This window comes from Numida meleagris, chromosome 12 (assembly GCF_002078875.1).
Source record: "Numida meleagris isolate 19003 breed g44 Domestic line chromosome 12, NumMel1.0, whole genome shotgun sequence".
Lineage (NCBI taxonomy): Eukaryota > Metazoa > Chordata > Aves > Galliformes > Numididae > Numida > Numida meleagris.
In genome coordinates this window covers 11,773,875-11,800,369 of record NC_034420.1, presented here as the reverse complement: position 1 = coordinate 11,800,369, position 26,495 = coordinate 11,773,875, and the positions used below count along the sequence as shown (strand labels likewise).

Sequence of the window (26,495 nt, the reverse complement as noted above, 5' to 3'; positions counted from 1 at the left end):
TTAAGGGTGGCCCAGCACTTGGTGTAAATGCTCTCAGTGTGCTGCCAGCAGGTTCTGGGGGTGCAGGGCACAAAGAGGGAGCAACCCCAGTGCGAAACAGGGGAAATTTGGCCTTCATGACTTCAGCCAAGGAGGATAAATAGTTGCGCATAAGACATGGTGCCACGTTGGAGAGGAACAGACGGGAAGGTGCCTGGTTGCTGTGGCAACAAGGCCGCTCTTTCGGAAAGCTGGGTTTTTCTTTCTCTTTTCACTTGCCAATCTTACCCCCACGTCAGCGTTCTGCCGCGCGGGAGACAAGCGGTGACATTTTTATACTCCCACTGACAAGCTGGTGGTGATGGGCAGCTCCACAGGAGAGCAGCTGGTGTCAGAGCCCGAGCAGAGAGGAGGGGGGTTCTCTCAGGCAGCTAGCATCATTTAGGACCTTGTAATTAGGAGTGCTGCTAGGGCAGGAGTGGGACCAAAACAGCAGACAGAGCCTCAGTGTGGTGTGCACCGTCTCCTACCCTTCGTGTGCATCTGGTCCTGCAGCTGATGGAAGCGACAAGATGCTGCTCCCACTCAGAGAACCTCTCTGTATGTCCTGCTGGGAGAGAACAAACAGATAGAAAAAGGAGAGGATGAGCAAAAAGCCAAGGAACACCACAGGAGCGCTTTCACTTCCCAGTCTTGCTCATACCAGGCTGTGCCACCTGCACCCACAGTGCCCCTCTTTGGCTTCCTGCAGCAGAGTTGCACTGGGAGAAACCTTATTGTGCTGGTAGAGGGGAAACATAGCTGCTCTCCCCATCCTGGCAGGTCTGCCTACTGCTGTGCTTCACTGGGCTTTCCTTGGCTTCTCTACTGCTGGTACAGAAGGCTCAGTTCAACCCAATAGTCCAAGTAATGATGGTGGTAATGGTAACCATAATGCAGCTGCAATGCCATTGCAAGTAAATCACAGCGGGCCTAAAATTAGTTGTGTGAAATACTGGTGAAGTCAACTGCTTTGGGCCATCTCCTCTCACTTACCAGTCACTTTGGTGCATCATCAGGAAGGAAGTGGACATGAGGAACCAGCCTATTCTGGCTGCCAGACCTTCCTACCCTTGCATCTGGCTGAGAGTGTTTCCAGTTGGACCGTGACTCACAAACTGGGGGTGGGATTGCAAGAATTCTGTGGCCAGAAAAATTTCAAACTCGTATTCCCATGAAGCCTGGTTTTCCAAGGGTGTATGGCTGCAAGTCAAAGACCTGTGACCTGTGTGGTCATGGGTCACCCTGATGGCCAGTTGTGCTGGTACTTTTTTTGAAAAGAGGGAGCACTAATGTGTTTTCTCTAAAGCTTTTTCACGAAGCTTGAAGATTCTTCATATCTTGAACATCCCCGCCCCTCTATCAAATCAAGCTGGAAGTATGGGTTGAAAATTATTATTAAGACAGACAAATAGGCAGCTCTGCCTCTTTTCCTGTCTCTGTCTTTCCCCCTAAGCATGTGCTAATCAGCCACTTTTCATTAAGGAGTCAGGATTAAAGATTAGGATGTCAAGGAGGGCGGCCCACCTCCAGGGGCTTTGTCCCTCCCTCAAGCTGGTGCAGCCCCTTCAGACTGGCTTTGAAGAGGCAGAGTACATGATGTGTTGTAACCCAGTTTTCTCAGAGTAATTGCTCTGCTTTTCCAAATCTTTGCTTAAAAAAATTCCCTAAGTTTTTCAGCTTGTGCTTAAGAGTTTTTTCCTAGTAATCAGCAAAGAGATAGCTGAACAAAAGTACAGTCAAGCCTGGGAGAAAAAAAAATGCATGAAGGCAGATTATAAAAGACCAGATATATTATCCTTCAAATATGGAAAACTGCAGAAACTAAGAGGATATTTTCAGAAATCTCTCATTAGAGAGAGCACGGAGGAAGCATCGACAAAATTACAAACTGACCGGCGTGTGAACGTCACATGAGAGAGGAATCAAAGCTGTCCACCAGTGGGGACCATCACATCTGCAGCGGTGTAACACGCACGGTGATAGCAACGAATCTCTTGACAGCAGTGTCAGTCAGTGAGGCATGGAAAATGAGATCACTTATAGAGATTTTTACAGTGACCGAACCTTTGCAGAGGTGACACCTAACCACGGCTCCACATCTTTCAGCAGCGGGCTCACAATGGAAAGTTTCTCCTCATGGCACTAGAACCATTGACACGTGTTCCGTGTGGACAGAAGGCTTTGCAGCTCCACATGGGCAATGGGATGAGATGAAGGCGAGGCAGTAAAAAGAACTTCTGATATGCTCTATTCTGTTATGGCAGCTTTTTGAAAACTGGAATGTTTCTATATTTTGTGGTCTAACCTTTTTTGTCAGTAGATCCTAATTCTCCAAAAGACAGAATCCTTTTGCAAAATGTACTTCTCTGAAAGACTATGTTGGTGCCTGACAGACTGCTCTTGACTCAAAGCTGTCCATGAAAACATTGGTGTTTGGTTCTGGACCTTTTTGACATTGATCCAGCGCAGCTTTTTGCTTACTAAGAAACTGTCCTTCCTAAAAGTTTAAGCTGCTTATTGTAAAACCTGACAAGCAAAGAGAATGCGTCTACTGTCCTAGGAGGGTAAGAAACAAGCTGTGTGACCCAGCCATCTGTATCTCTACAGTGCACTGGAGAACACCAAGAACTGCACCAACGTTTCATTTCCAACTGCAGGTCATAAATGTTATTCCTTATCTGCATCTCCAATGAGCTTTACGCAGTTTTCATCCCTTATCCAGTGAGTGGGACTGGCAGCACTGATCAAACCCTGATCACTTCAATAGATCAGCACTGACATGCTGGGCCTACCCTGGAAAAGCTGTACTGGAAATGCGTATCGAGTCAATATTGCAGAGCAACAAGGAGCATGGAGCAGGGCATCTCAGCCTGGTGGACTATAAAGAGAAAGCCTAACCTAGAGACAAGAGTCCAGTACGTGGAGCTGAGCCAAGTCTTTGGGTCCTACCACTGTCCAGAGTGATCCTAATGCCCCAAATCCACCTGGTCAGCGTGGACCACACTTGGAGAGTGGCACTGAGTGACATCTGGGTTGGATGTGGGGATTCAGTTTCCCTTCTGATGAAATGAGTCATTCTGAGACTTACCTCTTCCCCAGAGAGCCATGACCATTCATTAGGCATTGTAAAATCAGAACACAAATGCTGGCTGTGAGTAGCAGTCCATTAATAGCCCTACTTATTGCAAACCAAATAATTAGCTTAGACACGCATCAGCAGCTCTTGATTGCATATGAAAAAACTGTCTTATTACACAGAAATGAAATGCGTTTATGAGGACAGCTCAGGTGTCAACCTCAACCTCAATATTGAAGAGGAAAGGAATAAAAAAAAAAAAAAAAAGAAAACCCAGCCATTTCGATGTGTTGCTCAGCAACAGAATTTGCGGGGGAAACAATCTAGGAATGAAGGAATGAGCATTTCCAAGAGAACGGGTTATTTCAGGCAAGACATCAGGGACAAGCAAATGTCACACAGGCAGAGAACTTCTTTCCTCCTTTAATCAATAATTTAAACTAGGCATTTTGGGTGAATAAGCATTCAAATTTGATGATTGAGAAACGGCGATCCCAAACCTTTACGAAAAGTCACATTGCTGAAAAAATGTTTGTTTGTTTGTGTGAGGGAAACATTAGATTTACTAGACACCGAATTAAAAATTGAAAATGTTCTTAGAAATGTCACATGTTCACTTAAAGAGGGAGATGATGTCATGCCAACATTGCTATATTGTACAGCATCTCTACCAGAACAATCTCATATTAATTTTGTTGTTCTCCTTCCCACATGCCCTCCCCACCCTCCCTTCTCCTTTCTCTTCCAGGACAAGACGAGCGCTCTGAGTCTCAGCAATGTGGCGGGGGTTTTCTATATCCTCATCGGTGGGCTCGGACTAGCCATGCTGGTTGCCTTAATCGAGTTTTGTTACAAGTCCAGAAGTGAATCAAAGCGGATGAAGGTGGCAACCCATTCCCAGGCCTTTCACACCTTCTCTCTGACACCACCCTGGCTCCAAAGCTGCCTTCAGAGACGGATGCAGCCCAGAACATGGGTGGAAGAAAAGACATAGGGATAATGAAGTGACCTTATCGCTTGGCTTGCTAGAAAGAAATAGGAGCACCAGAGAAAGCTAAGAGGGGCTCAGATGAGCCCTAACCCTAACCCATGAGCTGATGCAAGATCAGACATGTGGCATAATACTCATTCAAAGTCCAGATATAGAGCGAAATCATAGCGCAAATGGTAACAGGAACACATTGCCATTCCTTAAAGCAGGCTATGGCAATGTGTGTGCAGCATGGATGAAGTGTGTTGGAGTTGGTGTGATACAGCCTTTACTGCAGTAAAAAAAATCAGCAAGATAGAACTGGGGTAGTGTAGTAATGAATCAGATCCCGTTGTTCCCTCTGCTGGCATCCTGCTGGCACTATTTGCAGGTAGGCAGCAGTGACAGATGCTCAGAGCATTTGTCAGATTTCTAGCTTTGAAGCCTGGCTGGACAATGTTCTCCCAAGCAGGTACCCTGGGTGGGTGAAGTGCGGTCTCCAAAGTCAGAATTATGGGTCTTCAGAGGGAGAAACTGTTCTCTGATGTCTCCTGAGATGTCTTTTTATCTATTCTGTCATGGTCTAGCAGCAGAGTACTTCCTAAGGCCCGGGAGATTTGTTTCAGCCCTAATTCCCGGTGTCCCTAAATTTGTGTCCTGTCAAGAGGGATTAGATTTGAGAGCCTTGGGAATGCACATTTAATGCAGCATCTGTGGAACAAGTACTTCTTGACTCAGATGACTAGCAGAGGTGATCCCTTACACAGATAACCATTGTGCAGAAGGGTGCAGCAGGATCTGAGCTGTAACAGTAACGCATCCAGTTTTTCCTCTCCCATGAGCATGGAAGTCAGCATGTTATAGGAAGTACGGAAGTACGGAGCAGGTTTCATAAAATTTAGAGAGATTTTCACATCCCTGGGCACTGAAACTTACCCAGAATCAAAAAGAAAATAAGCAATCATTCCTTTGGGTTTTATGTCACCGTTTCACAGCATGCTTAACATTTTGTCAGCAGTAATAACATTTCTCATTTGCTGAAAATGTGCAAAAACTCTTTCTGACACTGAGATTCAGGAAATTCTGCAGGCAGTGAGAGCACAGGGATAAGAAAAGGTATAAAAAATGAAATTAGCCTTAAATGCAAAGAAACCAAAAGAACTTTATCTCTTGATTTAACTATTCTAAGAAACTAATTTCCTTAGATCTCGTAAAACAAATGCTTTGGACAGTATCTGGAACAGGAATATGAGATTTGGTTTTCTGAATTAGGTTTGCATTTCCTAGCTACCTCAGCTATCTCTGTAGACAAAAACAAAGGCACACGTTCAGTTTCGCACATGTGGAAAGTTAAACATATGCTTGCGATGAGTCAGAGCCCATCATACGTAACAGTACAGGAGTAGTAACAGCATATATTTGGGAGAGAGTGCATAATACCTCTGAGCAGATCCAGTGTGATTGTTCTGATGTTGTAGAGTTTGAATAGTTTTTGCACATGGCACGTTTGCTTTATACTCCAAATGATTGGAGAAACGTTTAATTTTGGATGTGGAAGAGGCGTGAATTAGCAGAGCAGGTGGAGAAGGCACATGCAGAAAGTGAGGGTGAATGGAAGTAAGGAAGGAGAGAACAGTAATAGAAACACAACATTTTTTTTTTGTATTGTAATTTCTCCAACTTTGCTAAGGACAGGGGGAGACCCCCCCGTCTTTCCTAAAAAGGGTTTTTGTTTAATCCCACAGCAATCAATCAACGAAGCCATACGGACATCAACCCTTCCCAGGCCGGCTGCAGCAGGAGGCAGTGGAGAAAACGGACGTGTGGTCAGCCACGATTTCCCCAAATCCATGCAGACGATCCCGTGCATGAGCCACAGCACTGGCATGTCCCTAGGAGCTACGGGATTATAATTGGCCTTTTGAACCATTGCCTGGGTGAGAGCAGGGACAGCCCAACTCCACCCCCTCCAGAGCCAAAAACAAACCCAACACCAACAAGACAAATGACGATGACAGAAGGGACAATTGGATGGATCTTCTCGAGGAAATCAAATCTATTTCCCTTTTTCTTTTGCAAACAGATCCACCGGCAGGAGAACAGAAACAGGTCTGTACTGCAATAAGGAGAGCGTAATGGGATTAACAGACTCGTGAACCATCCCTGATCGAAGAACCACTGGAACACTAATGAGGACTATGCCATTTTGTTTTAACTTGGTTGTTAATAAGTCTTAGTGTGTGCAATATATACATTTTTTTCTTACTAATTCCTGTGGTGTCAGGGTAACATCAGTCCTTTCCCCTTTCCCTGCTCTGCCCTTTAATCTGGTTTAGTTTGGGTTGCAAACCGTAACATCTGTGCTACTAACAGCAAAAAGAAATTCCAATGAATGACAAGTTGAACTCCCAGCAGGGTGTCAACGTCAGCCCCTTTTGTCTATCGTGATTCTGTTGTGAATTTGGGGTGTGGAGTTATTGCAACAAGGCAGACAGAGCTGCGAATGGCTCTCCCTGCAGCAGGAAGGACTCAATGCAAGAAGAAACTGAAAAAGAATAGGAGGCTGTCTTGCAAGAGCGAAGATATGAGTGAGTTTGGAAACCCCAGGTAACCTGACGATAAAGTGATAATTCTTCCAGAGATGATGAGTGGCAGTTCAAGAGAAGGATCGTGTGCCTGAAGAGGAGAGCATCATGCATGGCTGCTCTAAGATCATGGTAGCTGCTGTTTATGGAAGATAGAAGATAAATGCAGTATTCCCCTTACATGCCACTCTCCTGCCTAGGCTACTGGGGGCTAATAAGCAATTGTGAACCATTTCTTCATTGCTTAGCTTCTGTGTGTGCTCCCTTTTTGGTGGTCACATAAGGGAACCACCTTGAGCCGGGAATAGATCATCTCAAGACATGCAGTTCTAGATGGCTGCCTATTAACGAGTAAAACACACTAGAAGTCACGGGGCTGCAATGGGAATATCCCAACCTTTTTGCTCTGAAATCCCTTTATGGCCGTTTTTCTAATTAAAAGGGACATATTTTAGACAGTTGGCTGGAATGGCTTTCTGGAAGGAACTGCTGAAGCAAACATGAAGGAGATCCTATAAGAGCTTCATTCAAGCATCCATGACATATGATTGCATCAGAGCTGGTTAAACTTAGCCTTCCTGTCAAGCTGTGGCCTGTTCTTTGGGCACAAAGCCAAAAGTAGCAGATTCCCACTCGTGTATCCCTATGGAGGGGAAAGCAACCCCAAGCAAGGAGAGCAGATTGCTGACACCAAACTAGGTATTGCAGAAACCGGCACTGAGGGTCAGGCAGCTGGAAGCCCAGCTACAAGAGATCAAAGGGACAAGGCTGGCTTTCCAGAACTGCACAAAAGATTCATTCTGTGAATCTTTGGCATGGACAAACACTTCCCATCCTGGTGGGCCTGAGGCGCTTCTCCAGAAGCGAAGAATCACCAGGGGAGTATCTAGAGCAAGAGAAGATCTGCGGGACAGGGACCACAGTGAATCCACTCAGCCTTGTCCCATCGCTGAAGGCACATAAAGTTCCAAACTTCTCACAGGACTCAGCAAATATCTGGCCGGGGACTGAGCTGCTATTGGAGCATTCTGAACTGCTTTTTTCTCTCTCTCTCTTTTTTTTTTTCTTCCTGAAACGTAGCAAGTGAGGAGCAGAAAAGGAAGAGATGCAAGTGAAGACAGTTATGCAGGCAAATGACTGGCACAAGTCTATGAGGAGGGTCTGTCCATACAGCTGTCCACAGGGCTGGAAACTGCCTGAACCCCACGTTCCATTAGTGTACTCTGCAGAGCAATACGTTTACCACCTTTAACACCAGCCTGGTCCAAAGCATCTGTCCCATCTACCTGCTTGTCTTGCAACACTTTGGACACCAGTGAGTCAAAGAGTCAAGGTCTGAAGCTCAGGCACAGCATGTCTTATGCTAGTGTTTTTTCTTCTCCGCTGCTGGAAACCCTTCTGGTCTTCACCTCTCATCGCCAAACATGAGTTCTGTCATCAGCTGCTCCAAACACCTCTACAGATCACTTTGTGTTGATTATCATTGTTTTTAATCCACTTACCTTTCCTTAATTTTAACTTCAGCTCTACATAAGCACTAACATGGTCAGAGCAATCCCTCAAGCTAGCCTGCTTCCATGTCTACAGCTCTCGGAGGCATCTCCTGTCCCAGCTCTTGCCACATCCCAGCGAGGGCTGCCAAGCCCTTCAGTGCTCTGTCCTCCTCCAAAGACATGATCACCATGGTGGATGGTCACAGGGAGCCCAGCTGGGCACGCAGACATCAATGGCATCGTGGGAAGCAATGCGCATGTGCCAGGACTGTCCACCTGTGACATAAAGATGTGGGATGCGATCTTCAAAGGCTTTTTGATCAGTGACAGGGTTAAAAAAAAAAAAAAAAAGAGGAATAGGACAAAAGCGTGGAAAAATGTTAACTTGTAATATGTATTTTTACTACACTTTTCTTAAAAATAGAGTAACAGTAAAACTCTTAAAGACATTGACATTTTTTCTCAACAGGAATCCATATTTAACAGTTTTGGCTTTCATTAAATTTTGCTCTTTGGTACCTGGATCTTTTATTTAACAGCTATATTTGTTTTAACTCACTTTTTATTTTATTTTCCTTTATTTTTTTTTCTTTTGTCACTTCTGCAAAGGATTTTGTTTTAACAAACTGAACAGTGTTTTTATTTTCACATTCTCTTTTTTTCAAGCAACACTTTTATTGGCAATTATTATTTACACAAGAGCGAAACTATCAGCTGGAATTTTAGCACCAAGGATCCATGATCCATTTTTCACACCTGTCCGTGCTGTTTTGTGCCAGTGCTGGATGTATGGAAGTGAAAATGATGTTACCCCTCAGGCAATATTACCCAACCTGAATCAAACAAAATTTCCTTGATTATTGCTGTGTCTGACTTGTGAACAGCAGCCAAATAAACTGCTTCAGGTTGAAATTGGGAATCTATCTAATATTTTCCCAAGAGTAAGGAAGCTAAACGTTCACTGGGTTCAAAGTTAAATATTTTACTTCTTGTTCAGAGTTTTATGAGGTTATTTTCTGAAGAGGGCAATTTCAGGATTTTAGCTTGTTTTTACAGAGGGAAGATCTAGCCAGCTGAGAGAGAATTCAGAACCAGCACTGGTCCAAAAATCCACGCCAGGATTGGTTTTCCTGGGAGCTGTCATGCTGTTTCAGAAGCTCAGACATGCAGGATGTTTCTCACTCCATTTTCATGCAATTAACCTGCTTAATTCCTCTTTCAAAAGTGTCAAAGTGGGAAGGAGAGTGGATTTTAAAGCACCGTGGACAGCTGCCAATGCTAACTACAGTCACTAGTGCCACCCTCTGAGGTAGCCCTCGGTGTCACAAACGTGGAAGGACGTCCCTTCCCCATGGCATCATTCCCATGTATCAGCTGGGGATGCTGAGACACCCAAGTGCCTTCAGCCAGGCATCTTAGCTCGCCCTGCAGGGCTGTGGTTAAAGACTTGAGGTCTCCAACATTCCCAAGGGGGTTTCACCCACTGGTAAGTTTTATAGGAGGAGAATCAGCAAGGGTCAGAATTAATGGAAATGGGCTGTGAACCCTCAGGCTTCAAAGCACAAGAAACTCCAAATCAAGGGGCCTGAGAGAGAGGTTTCCCATGGGCAGACTATGCTACATCAGCCCATTTTGGTCTTCCACGCTTGTTTGGACATCCAGTACTGTATATGATACAGTACTCAACTGAGTACTCAGTACTGAACTGAGTACTCAGTACTCAGTTCTCAAAATGCTCTCGTTGCTCCTTCAGTGGTTCACTCTTCATTCCCAGTGAGGCTGCAAACATGCACGAGAAATTTTCCTTTATCTCTTGACAAAAGCGGGACAAAATTCCCTTTTGGCAAAAGCAAATATCCTTTGTGAGAAAGTCTCCAGCAAGAATAAAACCATCTTCAGCAGCTGATGAAGCAAAAAATGCTGAATACTGAACAGATACATCACCCAAACTATCCTTTTGCTATGGGATCAGAAACTCAGCACCAGGGCACAAAGCTGGGATGATCCAAAAGGATTTGTCTTAACTTGTTTGCACATGCATATACCTGTCAGCAAATGCAGCAAAAAACTCCCTTGTCCAAATTCAGTGAAGGGATAGGGCGGGGCACATACAAGAACATTTGCTGTAACCGGGTGGGCATCATTAAACATCTTGGTGCATGATTCTAATACATTTGTCCAGCCCAGAGGCACATGTCAGAGCTCAGGTGACCCACCACAGTGGGGTGTGGATATTCTTCTCCAACACTGCATGGAGATTGCTCTGAAGCAGCACCTTGGAAATAGTAGGGTAGATGGGTTCAGGCCTTTTCTATCAGCAAACATACCAGATTTACCCCAAATTCCTTTCAGAGACCTGTCTGGCCTGTTCTTTGATGGCTCTTGTAGCTGCAGACATCTGTACAGATTCCCCTATTGCCTTTATGTTACCTGTGGGCCCAGATCAATTTGCCAGCCATCACTGCTGGTTCTGTGGCTTGGCAGCCTGCTGCTGGTGCCCTCATGCCTGCATCTCTGGTAGCCAATTAATTAATTAACAGAAAAACAGTGATGTCACTGTGCCATTCATGGCAGCCCACCAGTCTGCAGCAGGGCAGGGCTTTGGGGGGCAATATCCACACACAGACCCCAGTTCTAAAGGTGTTAGTGCCAAAACTGCTTAGACTCCAAGAAAACTGTTGGTCATGTTGCTCCAGCATCATCCCTTTATCTCCATCCCCGTCTCCTTCCTTGGTCTGTCAGTCCCACCTACAGCACTGCAACATGCAGTAGGCTCTGGTATGTACAGGGTGGTGGTATTCTTACGGATAGCTCTGTAACACCACATAGCCAGCCCATGAACTCCTTGAGATGGGAAGAGAGATGTGAATCCAGCCCTGCCCAGGGCAGAAGTGATCCCACAGCCCATCACACCGCCGGGCAGCAAGGAGACTCCAGTGGAGTGGTGCACACTTCAAGGGCCCAGCTGCAACCGGAGCCATGGGAAAGGGTGGCAGAAGGTAGCAGTGGCTGTGATGAGCACATTCCATACATACAAGCAGCATGTGAAACCTGGGTGAAAAAAAATGGCCATCCAAGGTTAAGCTGTGTAGCAGTCCTAATGCCAGGGACCTCATCCTCAACAGCAAAATTCTGGTTAAAAAGAAAGAGAAAGCTGAAAGAATGAAAATACAGTCTCTTACTAGCATAGGCAGGTGGATTTACAGGAGTCACAAGGGAACAGTGACCCCATTTCTCTGCAGGAATATGTCTTCCAAGTCACGCAAAGAAGGGCAGAAGGACACAGGAGGGGACTCCTCGCAGCTTCTGGCATGCAGCACTGTGCATCCATCTCCATCCTGTGCAGAAAACAAGTCGAGGGGGTGCACACCTTTCCCACGGAGGCATTGCTGCCCCAAGTGCTCCTGGCTCAGGGCATCCTCTGCACTGAGCTGGTACCGAGGTAGCTCCCGGCCATGTGCAAAGGGACAACTGTCCCCAGAGCAGGGAAATACAGCAATCCTCACCCCCAGAGGGGATACTGAGAAGTTTAATTAGCCAATGTTTGCATAGCACTTTCTTATGCGCTAATTGGATAGTACACACACATATGCATACACAGATATTAAGAGAAGCTTTTGATGGCCCAAATTAGCTGCCAAGGTACTTCTTCATTCCTAAGGATCAATATTGTATAATGTAACAGCCACGAAGTGTGTTCATTACTCTGCAGGGCTGGTTTAACATGCTGTCTGGATCCCTTTGGCAGCACTTCCTCCTCCGTTTGAGCTGGCATCAGAATTAATGGCATGTCGTGTTCTATAAGTCCTGACTTTTTAGATGAAAGGTGCACAGTGTTGTTCGCATCAGTATTACAGTGTAATAAATCAATGCTTTCCTGTTGGAAGGATTTCAGACAATTTCACAACTTGCTCCCAGGAACTCAAAAGATGACCTCTCTGCCAATGGGCCAATGGAAAAAAAAAACAAAACAATGATAATAATAATAACATTTGCAGTATGCTGTGCGTAGGGCTCTGGAGCCAAATATCAATCCCAAAGCTCCATCAGGCCCTGTTGCACAAGGTGGTGCACTGCCCAAGGGAATAAATTCTCTCCACCAAGATGTTATGGGACAGGGACAGAGCCTGATCTTGCTCACCAAAAAGGAGCAGAGACAAAAGCAGAGTGCCAGAGCTTCCAGTTTGCAGGAAAACAACAGGAAGGGGAAACAGGAGCAAAGACAGAGCATGCCAGGGCAGAGCAGCAGCAGCCACTGCTGGGCACTTATTTAATGACATCTTTACAAAGTAAAACGTAAATTCCCCTGATCCCAGGAGCTCATGTGCAAGACGAGGAGAGGCTGAACTTGAAAGAGAAGCCGTTTTGCTGCCTCAGATTAGCTCAAACTGTGTGACAAGCTTTCCCCACTTCAAAACCGATGTTGTTAACTTCGAAATCTGCATTATTAATATTTCAGTGTGAGTCCCATCAGGAGCTGCCGAAAGAGCTCTCCTGGACTCGTGACAGCTCGTCGTGTTTGATTCTAATCATATATGAATGCATGAGTTAAGAAGACATCATTAAAAGTACATTAAGTTTAATTATGCTAGCAGCCACAGACAGTGGGAGCATTGGCTTAATGCAGGATGCATAATTACATCAGAGCAAATCCATGGGATTCTTATTTGTTAAAGAAAATGCTGCTGGTCTGGATGTGTCACTACGAAGGGATCCATTTATGGGAATGGCTTTGGGGGCTGCTCCCACCCACCCCTCCTCAGTACCCCTGCACACTGCTGAGCCCTGGTGCAGCTCTTTGCACACCACACTTCATGAGAGCATCACAAAGCCCCAGCAGGGAGATGGAGAGGTGCTGCCAGGCTGTGGCACCAGCCCGGCTCTCCCTGGCAGGGCTGGGCAGCTCATAGACATGGGAGTGCCAGGTGGGTGGATGGAGTCACGGCCCAGTGCAGAGGGGATGGAAACAGATACTCCCAGCATGGCCACTGCCTTTTTGTGGGTTCCAGCCACTGCTGGCTGCAGAGAGGGTTCAGACAATTTGCAAACAGCAAAACAATACAAACAAAACATAAAAAACCACCCAAAGAGCTTCTGCTCCTCCCAGGGCCAATGCAGCTCTCTCTGCTAACACACAGCAGGCAGCAGCAGGGCAGTGCTGGGGATGTAGGGCTGTTGCACAGGGGAGGTGGCATGTCCCCTCACAGCCCACCCACTGCTTTTCTCTGCAAAGCCAACAGCTGAGCCCCCCACTCACCACATCAGTGCTGGGAGTGCAGGGACCCTACAGGAGATGTTTGTTCCTAAGGCTCAGTTGAGCCCTCTAACACCTGCCCCACGCTGACCACAGCTGCTGTTAACACGGAGAGGCCCTTTCCTGCCTCCTCTCTGTGGGATCAGAGCTGCCTCTGGGAAGCTGCAGCACAGCCCCACAGGCAGGGCAGATGGGCAGGAGTGAAAACTTGATGGAGCAAAAATCCCTAGCAGCCAAGGCCAGCTGCAAATGGACTGCAATTACTGGGTAGAAAATAACAGAGATTTCTGGGAAGACTTCTGAATGAAGTGTCCCTAAACTTAGCTTGGAGGAAACCTTTTTTTCTGTTTAGTTTGTTTATTTTGTTTGTTTGTTTTTCCCGTTTTTGAGAGAGAGAAGCAGCAAATCCCCACCACTCGGCCCACTTTATCCATGCCCATTTCCATCCTGGCTAACTCCATCCCATCCTCGCCCTGCTCATGCAGGTGGGGGTGGCACCGCTCGGGTGGGGCTGCGCCATGGGACAGGACCCAGCACCATCCTGCACATAGGGGCTGGAGGACCCCTAGGTCTTAGTTGCCATAAAGGTGGTTTCCACGCTCTCTGCATTTCAGAGGTTTTAATTGACAAACTTGGTCATCGGCGTTTCTAATTTCAATCTAATAAACATGGGGAAGTTCCGGCTAAAGGCTGTTGTGGTTTTCTTTCCTGTTATAGTGAGCTGAATTGAGGCTGTTTGCCAACAGCCATCATATCCCTGGCTCAGCTGAAAGGTGAGAAGAGACGTGCCATGGACACAATTAAACTTTCCTCCTCTAAAGAAACAGTTGGTTTTAAAGTGAATGGACACACTCTCACGTCTTCTGGCTGAGGGTAGGAATACGTGGATATTGTGAGAGAGGTTTTAAAGCAATCCAACATTATAAGGCTCTTTAGAGAATGCATTGATCTTTCTCAATGGGCAGCAATTGATACGTTCAAAGTGAGCTTTGTGTGCGTGGGTGTTTGTCTTCACGCAGGTGAGCACGTCTGTTATCTAAAAAGAAAGCATCAAAAATAACCATCAAAGCTGAGCACAAAGAGCAGCTCTTTGGGGAGAGAAGTGTTGGGACCTTTGTATCCCCATGGCAGTTCCCTTTGGTGTGTAAGCCCTTTGCTAAGATGAAAGAACAATCCAGGTGCTATTAATTGTGCTTTCAGAGGCAGACAATCTATCAGGGCTGTGCCCACTGGGGGCTCATGGGGGATTATAAATTAACCCTTGTGTTAGCAGTTTGCTCTAGGCTTGTTCTGTGAGGAGGTGATTGCTGCAGTGCTGGGAGCCTCAAGCTGTTGCTTCCAGGGACTTGAGGCTCCAGCAGCACTCTGCAACCCTGTCAGCCATCCAGCAGAATTCAGCAAGCTGCCCGATGTCTCTATCTGTGCTGCAGTGTATTTTGAATGGATCTCAACACAGCAAATCTTTTATGAAAGGACTTTGTGATGATGTGAGTCAGTGCCACGTGAGAGGAAGGGGACAGCCTGTGCTCTGATGCTCTAAGGCAAGAAGTGGGATGTGAAGGTTCTCACTTACATTTAATGCCCCAGACGAGAGGAGCAACTTTCCCTAAGATCCCAGGCTTTGGGATTTGTTGGGTAATTCCATCAGCAGCAAGAAGTTCTTCAGCTGTTGGCAGAGAGCTGGGGCTGCTGTGTATAAATAATGGGGTGGCAATTAAAAAGTGTCAAAAGGTATCCTTGCAAACTGCTGAGTAATGTGCATGGGGCTTCACATGAGAGTGGTGCAATGGTGGGAGTATAACTTCTGGTAACCATGCTGCATCGGGGAGTGCTGTGTGCCAGGAAGAGCAAATCTCCTTGTCTCTGGGCCAGGAGGAATAACCATGCTCATGCCAACAGTCTGCAAAAGGGAGAAACAGCACTGAGTGCTTTTCCCAGAGCCAGATCGTGGCAGACTGCTGTGATTTGCTTTGTTTCTCTGTTTCTCTCCTGAAGATGCTCGTGTTTCTGAGGGAGGGAGGTGCAGTAGGTTTAATGGAAATGAGCTTTGTGAAAACATTTGATTTTGTGGGGGAGCTCATTAGCTAAAATGAAGACTATAAAAGAAAAGTTGTCAAAGTGAGACATCTAAGGGGAAGATAATGAGTTGTGCTGCAAAGCCAAGCTGGGTGGAAGAAAAGGTACATATAATTTCTGCAGAGGATTTTATCTTGCAACTGCTGTTAAATCCTATGAAAAACCAAAAAAACTTCAAATCTGGGGGAAAGAAAGACGCTGTGTCATACCAAAAACATCCTGCATGATGCTGGCCAAACATCATGGCGAAACCTGACCTGAAATGGGTTTACTGGGAGGTCAGTGGTGCAGGAGATCCCACCGGTGTGGCACCAGGAAGGGAAGAGCCCACGGCAGAATTGCTCTGAGCAGACCCATGGGGCTGCCCCCTGCTTGGCACACAGGAAGGGAGGGTGATCACAGGATAACCCCAACAGGAATAAAATGTAGATTTTTGTGCCAGTTGGCTCAGCAGCAGTGAAGCGAAGAAGGGAAAAGATATTTGGTGGCTTTTTGTTTGGGGTTTTTTTATGGGTTTGTCATCTCCCTGGTAGAGACTGGCTGGTAACTGCTGCCTTCCACCACTTTGAGGTGGATGGTGCAGTAAGGAGTGGACTGTTTCCTACAGTGCCCTGATTGCTAAACTGAGGAGCAGCAGTGTTTAGTGGAGTGTTTCTGAAGAGTGCTGAGGCAGTGTCAGTAAGTTCCATTGCTGTACTTATGGAGCAGAGAGGTTCCTCAGGCCTGGGCCAGATGCTACGTGTCCCGAATGTTCCCTTCACCACGGTCACAAAGCCCTGAGTGATCTTGACCACTGGTGATGATGAAGAGTTGCTCAAAGTGCAAGGTACCCTGGGAACCAATGGGAGACCTGAGTGTTCCTCCATGTCTTAGGTCAGTGTTTGGGCAGTTCCTGAAGCTTTCCCTATCTTGCCTGTCCCATGGGGCTGGGATCACCTGGGAAATGCACAGGTGCCAGCTCACAAGGGATGACCGGAGCAGAAGCCATGGGGCTTCCTCATGATCTGCTACAGCTGGGCAGTGGTGGGGCCAGGCATCCCCAAAGACCCTGTCCAGCCGTATCTTCATGAATGGTTGTTCTGGGCTGTGCTGCAAAGGGCTGGTCAATATTGCATGGAACCTATTGTCACTTTGCACATGGCAGCAAAAGCTCTCCCAGAGGAGAAGAGGAAGCTCCTGTGTCCAACCACTTTGGTTTTGAAACCAGTGTTGTTTCCCATCAATAGGAAACCTCCTGGAGACACCTTCCTGAGGGCTTTCTCATCCCAAGTGGGACAAAAGCAGCTTCAGGACACATCTCAGCATGGTGAGCTTCTACCAGGTGTTTGAGCAAAGGCTGACTATGCAGCCAGCAGGCACAGCCTCCGAATGACAGGGGCCAGCAATGGCGATAATTGCACTCCCAGCAATAGACTGATGCTGTGCATTTAGGTTTCGATTAATTTTCTGGCTCTAAATGAACTGCCTCCTACCACTTTCAGCAATTACATCTTGTTAATTGAAAATAGCATTTGTCTTATCTCTAGGACAAGGCTCGACAAAAGTAGGGCACCAAAATCCAGAGTGAAGGTAGCATGAAGAGAAGGGGTGAATGAAGCTGAGGGAGGAAGGCAGCTGGAGTGGCTGAGGGAGCAAGTTTAGATTTGTTTTCTTCAATCAATTCAATTCTTACAGGCTGTCCTGGTTCCACATAGGGTTTTCTTCCCCCAGCCCCATTTCCCAAGGAAAGCCCTTTGGATCCTCTCCATGCTGCAGTGTTCAAGGAATGATCCCAACTTTCTACCCTAAAGGAAGTTGCAAACGCCTTAAGAGAGGACTGGCACTGGTTTGAGTTTTATGTGGTTTTGTGTTGTTTTTTTTTTTCCTCAGTCTGATTACTTAAAACTCCTCTGAGTTTCCTGCCAACAGAGCTTAATTCAGTAAGACTTGAAGAGACTGAGAGTCAGGTGACCCTCTGGTTTTCAGCCCCTGTCTAAAAAGTGAGGATAGAACGGCCAGCATTAACAAGCTGATAAGCCCAACTTGTCCTGGGGGGGTCCTGCTTTTTTCTCATCAGATTGGAACCTCTGAAGGCATCTTGGTCCTTCCAGCTCCTGCTGAAGCCTTGGGCAGCTCTCCTGATCTCTCCAGCACCTGATATTCCCAGTCAGTTGTAAAGCAGAGGTGATGGTCTTCATTTTGTGTCCCTCTATGACTCACCTCAAAAGTGCATAAAGAAAACTCTTGGAAGAAAGGCACAGCATCTCTATTGTTTTTATGACAGACTCTGACATCTCTTAATCTGAGGCTACAAGATTTCTTTTTTGGTTTTGTTCCTTTCCTTTAATACCTGATTATTCCAGGATGGCAAGAGGCAGTCGTACTGGAGTGGTTCTTCATTTTGTGCACAGCCAGGTGAAACACAAACAGTGACAAATTGATGATGGACTAGAACACATTAGCGTGAAAATCCTCAGATGTCTCATAAGGTATCTCCTCTGAGTCTGCTGAAGTGATAACACTACTGCAAGTGGCTTCTCTGGAAAAGAAATTGTCCCCTGTTGGCTATCGGTTTGATTGGATTGCGGTGAAGCTTCACATCAGTCCTGAAATATAATCTGTAGAGCCAGCAGAAGTTTGCTAGGAGACCAGGAGAGGTGTGTGGTGCGGGTTGGCTTTGCTCGGCAGCACGGGGTGAGCGGGGGGCTGGCACTGGGCAGGGCAGTGTGTGGAAGGACCGTGCTCTGGGTTGAGAAACCCGAAAGGAAAACATCTCTAGTTCTCTCCTTGCCACCTAGTGTCCATTCGTGTTAAAGATTCTGGTTCATCCTTGAGATTAAAGCAATATTTGTGCCTCTTCTGCAACTATCTGGTTTTTTTTGGATCTCTCTCCAGAGGAATCTTCGAGCTCTTATGAAAACAGAGGAGAACACATCTGCCCTTCAGCCCCGACTCACCCAAACCCTGTGTGAACCATCTGGATGTCATGTCCCCAGCCACTTGGAGACCACAACATACTCACCCCAATCTCTCACACCCCCCAGTACGAGCCTCTCCTAATCAGGTAAGAATAGTCTGCAGGCCTTTTGTCACACCTCCACGACTCCAGTTCTAGGGTTCTAGCAGCTTTTAATTCCCAAGGCAATTGAGCTTTGGGCAAAAAGCAATCACGCTGCCCTGGCTGGTGCCTGCAGCAACCCGCAGTGCTGCTCTGCCCATCGGCTGCTGCAGGAGATGTGCTGGGAGCTGCGGGCAGGCGCTGGGGCCAGGGGCTGAAGAAATGGAGGTGTTTGATGTTTGCTTGTTTATGCATTTAGTAGGCGCTGTCTCACCAGAGCCCCTTTCTGCAGAGAAGTGATAAGCCGTGCTTGGCTCCTGCTCCCCCACCCCTGCTGGTTCCTGTTTGCTGCCATCTCATCAGCAGGCACCAAAAAGCCCCACTTCCATCCCTGCTGGGCTGCCCTCCCTGCCCTGCTCCGAAATGCTGCCCGAATGTCATGGAAACAGTGCATAGAGCTGCCATGCACAGGAAGGGAGAGGGGAGCAAGGTAAGGGAGCATGGTATGTCCCCCAGGAACCCAAGGGATGGCTCCAGAATGAAACCCAGCTGTGACCAAATGTGGATTGTGACATGGTATGTGATGCTGTTGCAATATGTGTAATTAAGTCAACATACTTGCGTGGCACAGCTTTGTGGCTAAAGGTGGATGCAGCACATCTGGAGCTGCACAAGAGGTGAGCGAGGCTGTCCAGATGTGCAGAAGGAGGGTGCTGAGCTCTGCAGCTCATGTGCTGGGCTCCCATCCCAGTTTGGCCACAGATGGACTGGTGGCCATGGGCAGAGCTCTCTGTGTTGCATTGTCTGGGAGTGGGGGGGTGGGAAGGACACAGCTCCTCTTCAAGAGCTGTAATTAATATTGGGAAGCTGCTGGCTGCTCTGGCAATCCCAGTTATCCACGTTGTGTCTGTGCCGTTCACATCTCCCTTCTTAATGGAGGATACTTATTGTTATCTTTATTAATTACACACTGCAGTGCGCTTAAAACAAGGAGGAGGGGGGAGGAATGGCCAGTGTTTTCCCACCACGGAAAAGCAAGGTGTTACATTTTGTACTTTTTGAAAGCAAAAATCCTTCACTTCAAGATGTGTGAGATGCATTACTAATTGCACAATTATTTTGTTCCGTGGCACTTACAAAAAAGAACTTGGAGTGCTTTCAGCAAATTCTGGTGTTGAGGAAATGATGAATTCTTTAAAAAAAAAAGTACTAAATTAAGTACTACTCCTTCATGAGAATGTTTTCCCAGGCTTTGAGGAGCAGTCTTCCCGAAACTTTCTGAAGATGGAAGTGGCATGCATTAGTAAGGCGAGGAGGTCAGCATGACCCTGAGAAAAGGAAGGAATGAGTGAATACAGCTCATGTGGATGATTTCCTTTGCATAACATGGGGACAGGCCAAAATACTCGGGTGCTCCCGAGGAGCTGCATTTTGCAGACCTTCCACTGGGAGCTCCTCAAAGCCCTCCTGGGCTGTGCTGGATGCTGGGCTGCGTCTCTCTCCCATCACACCGTGGCTGGCAAAGGGTGATCCGCACTCTCTGAAATATAACTCTGAAAGTAATGGCATTAAAAATAAGCATTGAGATCAGCTCTCCCTGCCCCTCCATCCCTCTGCCACCAAATGCACAAAACCCAGCATCGGGGCAGACTCGGATCTATGTTCTCCCTCTGCCCCAGGCTATTTGGGGACCTGGTGGCACATGGGAATGAGGAGAGCAATGCTGCTGAACTCAGCACGGAGTCTCGGGTGTTTGGAAACAAACCTCTTCTGGATCAGGGAGAAATGAGTCTGTTTCTGTGAGATCGATCTGCAGGCACCAACGGAGTGTTCAGCTGGACTTCTACGAGAGAGGCAACAAACAGTGAATTAGGGGTCAGCCTGCAGAGACATCAGACAGATGGGGAATCACAGTGACAACATCGCTGCGTTCTGCCTTTCAGTGGCTGTCAGCTGGGCTCAGCCAGCTCCTTGCTGCCCTGACAATCCATGGTTCTGCCGTGGTGGCTGTGTGCTCTGCTCTGTGTGTCAACCTTCTGCTTCATCCTGCTCTGAAAGTGAGACTTCTGCATCTACAATCAACGACCTCAAGCCTCACCCTTGCTGGCTGAGGCAGCCTGGTGGTAGGTTGGGGTGTCTGTACATCTCAGGGGAGATTTAGGCCCAAACACCTGGAACAAGTTAAACTACCCCTGAAAAACGATTGCAAGAGCTGGACGTGCAAGACAGGCAGCGTGAGGAGTCTGCAAATAAATGGGGAGGGAGCATGCTTTCAAATGTTTTATAATTACTGGGATTTATTTAATCCTGTTTACTTTTACCTTTGTGCATGAAATTCATTACCGTGGTGTGCAGCCAGGCACAGTGGCAATATACAAAATCTTATTAATGAAGAAGATGGGAGGATTTGGGATATGGAAAGGGGGGGGCATTGAGATGAAATTAACACCTGCTGCTTTTCATCCTTTCTAAAACCAAATTGCTTGTCAAGAAACTCAGTGGGGTCCATCTACCATCAGCTAACTACGCATTTAAGAAAAAGAACTGGGATCCAAAATGCAGTGGCTCACACAGTCTGCAAGATGTCCTGGCTCTTTAGGTTTATAGCTCTGCCTTGCTGCAATGTGGCATTGCTCAAAGTCCTTTCCTCTCCTTTCTTTCACTGCCTGATGCTAATTCCTTTGTCTTTTCACAAACTCTTGTTCAAACTTAAATATAAAAGAGTTGTGAGCAGTCAGGCTGGCTTGAACAATTGTGCTTGCATCTTCCCAGCTCTGCCAGTAGTGTTCAAAGTAAATCAGTCAGAATTTAACCAGGTTTTGTGTCAGAATGGAAACAAGGATCAACAGATTTCTGGCCCTGTGAAGAGAAGTCTCACTGATGCTTGAGCCTTATGGACCATTTCATATTTATAGAAAGGGACATTAAGTGCTGTCATCCTTCCTACAGATGCAAAAGACCAGGACCCATAGAAGCAACTTGATAATATTGCTCAACAAACCAGTGCCAAACCAGAAATGCAATCTCTGCCTGGACAAAATCTGAAATTTTCATTGCAGCTACAAGATAAGGTGAGGGATCTGCATGGAGAAAAAATGGAGACTTGTGTTTCAGGATTTGTATTTCTGTTGTTTTTCTGTGGTCAGTAGGAATGGCAGCACAACTAACCGGTGCCTTTTCTTGTGCCAGCAGTTGTGTAAGCAGCTGTGCTGGAGACAACTGAATGCTGAGGAAAAGAGGTTTTCCATTGCTGCCTGGCTGGATGGTCCTACCTTGCTTCCAGGGGCTGAGCTGCATCCTGCACCCTCCCAAGTGTCGTGACTTCATGACTGTCCCCCCTGTCACTGTTCATCTTTAGGAAGGAGGTAAGCTAATCAAGAGCTGAGCCCAGGGCTGGATCTGGGTTAGAAACTCTTACCAGAGATAAAATGAAACCCACAGACTCGGGCAGCTTGGGGTAGCAGGCTGTAACTGAAGGATCCTGAAATCTCTGTGGCAAGCTCTGCTGAGCATCCCTGGAGTGATCTGAATGCGTCACCCTCCTCCCAGCAACACATGGAGACTCAGGTTGGGCAAAAACACTGGGGGAGGAATGAGTGGCCATGGTCCCCATGGCGGTGGGACCCTGTAGTTATGTGGACCTATGCCCTTAAACCCACAGGTGAGACTGCCCAGGTCCCCCACAAACATGGAAAATCAAAGCTCAGCTGTGCACAAGCCAGGATGCCAGGCCAGCTCAGCCTGCTCAGCAGCAATGTCTTTTTCACCATTTAAGAGCATCCTGCAGGAATGAGAGCTTATCTCCAAGACCTGCCACTTCCACAAGCTGCCTTCAGCTCAGTGCTACTGTGAAGTCACAGGGGGAGTGTGACCTTTATGGGAATGGTAAGTCGTTGTGGCTTTCTTAGTGTTTAACGTTCTTCATTGATTAGTTTCCATCTCCCCAAAGGGAGGAGGGTTTGACTGTGAGCCAGCGCTCAGCAGTACCCAGTGCAGTGGGTGGTGGTGAGCTCTCAAGTGAGAAAACCAGCAAAGCAAAATGCGGGGAGTGACTTTCAGAAATGGAGACAAGAGAAGGAGCGACTCTCAGGAAGGATATTTTTCCTGATCTGGACTAAAACCCCACCGCCACTTCCATAAACCGTTCACTGTCAGAGGTGCACCAAGTGTGACCGCTTATTTCAGCTCCAAACCACGGTTGCTGCACATCCCCGGTGCCTCCCATCCTGTGCCAAGTGCTCAGCAGTGGAGGACCCGTGGCCCTGGGGCTGTGACAGCTCTGCCCTCCCATCTGCACACAGATGCGGCACAAAACAAAGAAGAAAAGCGAGAGGGGAGCGCCGAGCCAAAGAGCGGTCACCGCTTCTGTTGTGCTGAGTGTTTTGTGCCAGCTTAGACAAGGTAAATATAGTAATAGCAGCAGATAGTGGAGGAATACTGAGTATTAAGAAGCTGCTTCATATTAATCTCTAGCTTTATTTATTTGTTTTCGGGAGCAGCAGTGCACCTCCTCACGCCCTTATCTTTTTGGGCACACCTGGAACTGTGAAAGATTTAAACTTGCAAATCCAAAGCTTCAACAGAGTAAACAGTCTTGCCTCAAACAGTCCAGAACGGAGGGGGGGAAGAAAAAAGATTAAAAAATAGACTCTGTATTTGGTCTTTGGATTTGTTGCGTGTGTAGAAGAGGAAGGTGTGGGGGAGCTTATGGATTTGTACGGAGCTGAAAGGTTTGTGCCTGCTTAGCAGCCTGCACTGTAGTGCATGCAGAATGCAGGGAGCTGCTTCTCTCTGTGCCTTGAGCCGTGTTGTCAAAGCCCTGGGGGACCGGCACCAGGAGCTGCCCACTATGGGCTGGAAAAAGGGAGGATTTCCTCAGCCTTGGGGGGATGCCATGTCTGGCTCCTCAAGGGTTAACTTTTTAGCCAAGATCTTGCAAGGTTTGGGGGTTGTTCGTTTACAGCCTGGGAGATTTGTGTTACTCAGTCCAGTTTTTAGCTATTTGCAGCAAAATAGGGCATTGCTTGTAAGACAGAGAAGAGCAGCAGCAGCAATTCCCTGACTTGTGAATAAGATTTGATCCGTAGGTGCCTCCCTTCAGCACTGGCCACTTCTTCCATTTATTCCACGTTCCCCAGCGTCCCAGTCATGAGTGCTGAGCAAACCCTCCCAAAGCACAGAGGCCCTGAGCAAGAACCCCCTGCACACACAGGCCTGGCTTTAAGCTATCACTTGGAGTTCAGGAGCAGGTTAATCCACCTGCGGAGCCAGATCCACTCCCAGCTTTTCTTTGGAAAGGCCCCACATGCAAAAGACCAAGAGAAAGCTCCCAAACCATCCACATTAATTTACTTTTCTTCCCCATTCTTGATGGCTACAGCACTCCCCAGGCTGAGCTCTCATTTGTCAGCATTTGGGGCAGCTTGGCAGCTTCTCAGTTCCTGTCAGCAGAACGAGGTAGTCACCCCCAGGAGCCAAAAGCACCGAACGAGGAGGGACCACTGCAGCCCTACCCACTGCTTTTCAGTAATAACCCAATTCGCTTTGTGTTTTTTTTTTTTTGCTTCTCTTTTTTTTTTTTTTTCCCACTAGGAAGATTTATGGCGAGGACGGTGCCCGGCTGCATCTGAGCACGATAATCCTCTCGCGGTTGGTGAAAACCGAGGCGCTGTTCCTCCAGCTTGTTAGCAGTCAGGAAGATGGAAGGAAGTGGGAGGAATCTGGAGGGTGAGGGTTTCGAGTGCCTCACTCGTCACTGCTGAACCCGGCTCTATTTATGGTGCAATTATCACCGCAGACAGACTCCTTTATCATCCAGCCAATATTCTGGGTACGAATCCTATTGCAGCACAGCCACTCCATACATCATCCGGGTGCAGCAGCAGCCAGGTGAAGAGGTTCGGAGCAGCGAGCGGCTCTGCCAGAGGCAGGAAGAGGGCAAGCAGGAGCCTGGTTCCCACTTGACCCCATATCTTGCCCAAAATCCTTTTGTTTTAGGGAGGAAATGGTGCTTTTCTCCTCCTTTGTGCTGGCATCCCTTCTGCAGTCGGCCTGCCTTTCTCCAGGGAAAGCTCCTATGCAGCCCACGCTCCTGTGGTTGGTGTGGGGCAAGGCCAGAGCAGGATGGGCTATGAACAGTGCCAGTGGAGCCAGGACTCTATATGATTGCAGTGTGGATTTGCTGGTGTCTCATAAGGGTTAAGCAGCCACATACCCAACTGACTGTAGGGAATCTACTATAGTGCGGGGGTGGGGGGGTAAGATGATTTCGAGAGGTCCCTTCCAACCCCTATAATGCTGTGATTTTGTGTTCCCCTCCCCATGGTGGATGCATTTCTCTTCTGTTTCACTGCCCATATCAGAACCTAGATGTAGCAGGGAGCCCCTTCCTCTGTGCCAAACACTGGAGTTATGGGGTGGGAACCAGCAAGCACGCAGCTGGGTCACAGAGCTGCCTGCAGAACCACACCAAGCCCCCTAGGAACATAACCCTGATCCTACTGCAGCACCGATCACCCCAACCCATCCTGCTCATCTGCCCCCCCAGCTCCCCTCTGTCATTGCACAGAGCCAGGCTGCATTTACTCAGGGATAAACCTTAGCACCTGCAAGGAGGGACATTCTTGAGGCACGGAGCTGTAATAACCATTGCTCACAATGCTCTCTTAGCTTCTAATTGCCAACGACTCCTCCTTTTTCACGTTGCCGGTGCTTGAAAAGGGAAAAACGCATCTAGGAAATGTAATTTAATACCCCAAACGTGCTCACTTAATTGCAATCCCCATAAGCCAGCCACACAAAACTAAACAAATTCGATTAATTTATTTCAATTTGCACAAGTCTCCCTCTCAGACTGTAATTAATGGAGGGAAACAATTAAGGTAAACACAGTGCAGCTGAGAGAGCTGTTCTCGTTAAAAGTCACATTTTATTTTAATAATGCTGTATTTATATAAGTTCCACACTTTTAACAAGTTTCCCATTACCTTGGTGTTTAATCAGCGCCGTAAATATTTCGCTTCAAGTGAAATCGTTTTTGTGAAGCCATAAATCAACAGGGAGGGAGGGAGCAGGGAGAGAGCACATTGCTGGGGGGATGGGGAGGCAGGGGCTTGGGTCTCAGCATCGTGACATTGTGTGTGTGTATATATGGCCCCATACAGGCTCCCTCTATCTACACGCTGGCACTGTCCCACCAAGCACTGAAAAGCAGGAAGAGTGTGCTCCAGCTGTCATTGCACCAAAGTGTCTTTTTGCTAGAGCATGAAAAAAAAAAGATGGGTGCTGTTTTTTTTCCCCCCTTCCTTCCTTAATTAACCTTTAGGTACAACATGCTCTCCTTTCAGTGCAAGCACGGCCTTACTAGAGAAGATCTTAGCTCCAACAATCTCATGGTGTTGATTTTCTGCTATCTCAGTCTAATTAGTTTGGAAATTCACCATTTGTTAAAGAGAGACGAGGTGCAGCCAGACACCTGCTGTATTAATTACTTGCCTCTTCAGCTAATTGCTTGCCCACACTGTTAGGCAAGTTGTCACTGATGTTCGGAGTTGGAGACTGAACGAGAAGGAGAGATTTTGGAGGAGGAGACGGGAGATGGGGCAGGGCAGAGGGGCCGGTGCTAACGCTGCTTCCCAGCTCTCCGGGGCTGTAAAACCTCTGGTACAGGACACGTCCCAGCGGCTGCGAGGTGCGGGATGGGTGGCGAGGGAAGAGGGACGGGTTGGGAGAGCTGGGGACCTCGGGCCCCGCCGCGCTCAGCCTCAGCGCGCCCCCTGGTGGAAGAGTGCGGCACTGCACGGCAGGGAACGGCTCAGATCAGCCGTCCTGGCAGCACAGCAGAGCTGGGCATCCCCGGGGCATGGCTTTTTTTCAACAGCGTGGCTGGGGGTGAAATTTGAGGTGTAATTCCTCTCCAGTACCATTACTGTACACGGTACCATTTCAGGTGCTGATGCTGTTATTCACTATCTCAGACCCTCG

At 47.5% G+C, this 26,495-nt stretch overlaps 1 protein-coding gene and 1 long non-coding RNA gene across 12 annotated transcripts in view; both read left to right on the top strand.

Moving 5' to 3' along the window:
* GRIA1 (glutamate ionotropic receptor AMPA type subunit 1) overlaps nt 1-8,691 on the top strand; it is a 169,978-nt gene extending 161,287 nt beyond the window's left edge. For 2 of the 5 annotated variants that reach the window (XM_021410522.1, XM_021410519.1), the window contains exons 15-16: nt 3,846-3,980; nt 5,792-8,690. In XM_021410522.1, coding sequence (XP_021266197.1) covers nt 3,846-3,980; nt 5,792-5,980 — 324 coding nt within the window. In that variant the 3' untranslated portion in view covers nt 5,981-8,690. Of the gene's footprint in view, nt 1-3,845; nt 3,981-5,791 lie in introns of those variants that run through there. The other 3 variants (XM_021410521.1, XM_021410520.1, XR_002442802.1) reach the window with 3 other exon arrangements.
* LOC110405376 lies at nt 17,579-26,481 on the top strand. 7 transcript variants are annotated; one of them, XR_002442845.1, is made up of 7 exons: nt 17,579-18,518; nt 18,772-19,088; nt 19,762-20,635; nt 21,462-21,583; nt 21,705-21,877; nt 22,174-22,913; nt 24,105-26,481. It is a non-coding gene; the product is annotated as an uncharacterized LOC110405376 (long non-coding RNA). The 7 variants fall into 7 exon arrangements; XR_002442842.1 differs by lacking the exon at nt 17,579-18,518 and having other exon boundaries at nt 18,528-19,088; nt 22,174-22,397; nt 22,814-22,913; XR_002442848.1 differs by lacking the exon at nt 17,579-18,518 and adding an exon at nt 21,954-22,079 and having other exon boundaries at nt 18,528-19,088.